Genomic DNA, 3,389 nt, shown 5'->3' with positions numbered 1-3,389 from the left:
CCCACCGTAAATTATTTTCAAGTTGGGGAAACGGTCACATGCATCCGAACGAGTGGTACATAGGTTCTAGGTTTGTAATGTCCACCCGTGATGTGTACGTGAAATCCAGACCGTGCATTTGGTGCAACTCATGTTCACCCTACATCCCAAGAATAATCCGGGGGCATCAAATGAACGAGTAGGATGGCAATCAGACTTCTCGGTGGGCCCCACGTAGCTAGGGGGAAACCCAAAGATAAGGAGCGCGGATCGGGTACTAGCCCTAGAGGTATTAATGGGCCGGGCTGGGGCCTGAAAATTAGAATATTAAATGAAAAAGGCCTGACGGCCCAGCCCAAAACACCAGGCAGGCCTATTGAGAGCCACCCCACTAGGACCCAGGTAGAGACGGACGGTCATGTCACTCCATGCCCCACCATGATATATATGTTTTATCCACACCATTAGTATATTTTGACTATTGGGCATGATACCAAAAAGGAGGTAGATCGAAGGCTCACATGGACCACACCATAGGAAGCAGTGTTACTCCCACCGTTGAAAACTTCCTACGGTGACGGAGGCTGCAGCGGCCCACAGATCATTAAAGGCTGATATTTGTGTTTTCATTTCATCCAGGTCTACATGACCTTACGAATAGCTTCGATGGTAAAATAGCATCACGGTGGCCCTTGGAAAGGTTTCAAGGGTGTGGACGACTTAAGCTGTCTTACTATCTCATTTTTAGGTTCATACAGTAAAATGGCATGAGAGAAGGGATGAAATGCATGGATAAGACCCTTACATCACACTCGGCTCCATAAATTGCGTCTTCCGCACCCAAAGAGAAGACCCTGGTCAACCAATGGACGGGGCCCACGTGAGAGAGCCTTGGTCCATAATCAGGCCAGCCAAATCATAGCCAATGGTTTAAAGAAAATCACCACCAACTTTCAAATCTATGATATATGTGCATACGATCCTGCAATCTGATTACAGACAATAAACCCATTCAAACGGCCTCTGTTAAAACTTGATTACAGGTAAACATACTCCTACTTGAGTAAACAGATTCCTAATTAAGGACTTCATAGGATCCAAACGACCCCCCTTATGTGAAGGTACTAAATTTCGAGACATCAAGTTCACCCAGCGACCCACCAGCAGGTGGACAGGATCTGCCACGAGCGTCCCATGTGCACACGTGTGACATGATTCACCTCTTTAATCTCCACTCCCACGAATATGAAATCTCACAAATCAACCTAGAAAGCACAAAAAAAGTTCCCACAGATATCTCTTGCAAATGAAATGTCACTACATTTATTATTTTATATAAAATTTATAGAGAGTAGGAAAGGAAAGATTTTACAAAACCTAAAAAAGGCAAAAACACCTCACGCCATTCCATTACATGCACGCACCTCTATCTCTCCTTTCTTTCTTTTTTCGTTTTTTTTTTTTTTAATTTCTTTCTCTAAGCATCGGCAATCTCAGAAGCCTCAGCAGATGCTAGGACCAGCTCTGGGTGGATGCTTCCAAGGTTGTAACTCCCATCCAATGCATTAGGCAGTCCCAAAGCCTTCAATGCCAAGTGGGCCGCTTTCTGCCCTGATATCATCATCGCTCCAAATGTGGGCCCCTGTTTAAAATACAAAGACAAATGAAAAATATAAATAAAAAAGAATCTTATCAACACTTCATTGAAATTTAACGGTGCTGATCTGAGATTTGGGTCCCACTTATTTGAACATTTTGGGTTAGAGTGAATCATGTGAACCACTACCCAACTCACAGAAAAATAAAACTGGACCGAGATTGTACGGAGAGAGATTCACCCATAGGGAAACTCCACCGTGGGCTAGTGGGGAAATGTGGGTCCCACTTATATGGACATTTTCTGTTGTAGCAGCCATGTGGACCACTACCCAACTCACAGAAGAAGAACATTGGACCGAGATTGTACGGAGAGATATTCACCCATAGTGAAACTCCACTGTGGGCAAGTGGGGAAATGTGGGCCCCCCTTATAAGGACATTTTAGGTTGTTACAGACCATGTGGACCACTACCCAAGTCACAGAAACATTTATTAAGGTTCACCCACAGCGAACTTCCACTATGGTTAACTACGATGACAGAAAAAAACATGGACGGCTAGATGATGATTATAAGAAAAAAAAAAATACCATTCTCGGTGCACCGTCAATCTCTGCGACTTCCATCCCGGTAACGATCATGCCAGGCACGATCTCCCTTGTCAGCCGCACGATCGCATCCTCCGCAGTATTCATATCAAGGGCCTTCATCCCAGGGACGGCATCGATCATCCCGATGCTCTTGAGTCTCTTCACACCGGTAGCACCGAACGGTCCATCATGGCCGCACGAGCTCACTACAACCTTCGATTCCATGACGTTGGGGTCCATACAAGATTGCGTATCATGGTTCATCGACACCAGAGCCCAGTTCGTCACGACGCCCGAAACCCTATTGCCTTTCACGATCAGATCCTCGGCCGCTACAGCATTGAAGAGCTTCACGTTCGGCCTGGCCAGCAACTTGCTCATGATCGTCGACGTGAAGAGCGCGGCGTGCTTGATTACAACGTAGGTGTCTTGTTCGTCGTAATCCACACCAAGCTCGTCGAGGAAGAGATGGGCTGGCTTACGGACTACCATGGCTGAGAAGAGCTGGCCGCCGAGCCAGGCACCGCCGCCTGGGCTGACCGACTGCTCGATGATGGCTACACGGACGGATGGGTTTTTGCTAAGCTCGTAAGCGCAGGAGAGGCCGGCGGAGCCGGCGCCGACGACGATGACGTCGGTGTCGGCGTAGGTTATCATGTCGGTCATGTATCGGCGGGTCATTTCACGTGAGACGATGGATTCTTTGATGGGGTCGAATTGGAAGTTTTGGAGGTTGTAGGAGTTGGAGATGGAGAGGGTTGGATGGGAGGAGGATGATGATGGACGGATGGATTGGATGCGGATGGGATGGCCATGGAAGGATGAGTGATCTAGTAAAGGAGTTTTGGGTTTGGAGGAGAGAGAGGAGGTGAGGGTGGTGGCCATGGTGGACATGATTGGAGTTAGGGTTTTTCTAGGGATTTGGGATTTGGGCGTTGGAGGAAGAAGGGAGGGTGGGATTTAAGTAGGAGAGGTGGTGGGGTGATGGAAATATCTCGCAGTGGTGGACACGTGGAAGGAGGATAGGGTTTGAACGGTCGAGAATGCGTGGCGGTGTGGCTATGTATTCGGAAGGAAATGCGTGGGAAGCGGATTGCCCGTGACCTTGGGCATGGAGATCTCTCTCCGCCTGGGGCTGCGTGGGTTCAACAGAGATGTCCATGCCAAATCCAATCTGTTCACCTGTTTTGAAAGACCATAATAGGATGTGAGTATTAAAATC

General features: G+C 47.8%; 1 protein-coding gene across 1 annotated transcript; it reads right to left on the bottom strand.

The window, feature by feature from the left end:
• Positions 1–1,279: 1,279 nt before the first annotated feature.
• LOC131239167 (thiamine thiazole synthase 2, chloroplastic-like) lies at positions 1,280–3,123 on the bottom strand. The gene is made up of 2 exons (XM_058236724.1): positions 2,168–3,123; positions 1,280–1,621 (listed from the first exon to the last, which is right to left on the bottom strand). The coding sequence occupies exons 1-2, from the start codon at positions 3,059–3,061 to the stop codon at positions 1,457–1,459; spliced, it is 1,059 nt and encodes a 352-aa protein (XP_058092707.1). The 5' UTR covers positions 3,062–3,123; the 3' UTR covers positions 1,280–1,456.
• Positions 3,124–3,389: the final 266 nt, after the last annotated feature.

Source organism: Magnolia sinica, chromosome 1, assembly GCF_029962835.1.
Source record: "Magnolia sinica isolate HGM2019 chromosome 1, MsV1, whole genome shotgun sequence".
Lineage (NCBI taxonomy): Eukaryota > Viridiplantae > Streptophyta > Magnoliopsida > Magnoliales > Magnoliaceae > Magnolia > Magnolia sinica.
The sequence above is the reverse complement of the archived record's forward strand: the minus strand, read 5'-3'. Positions and strand labels throughout refer to the sequence as shown.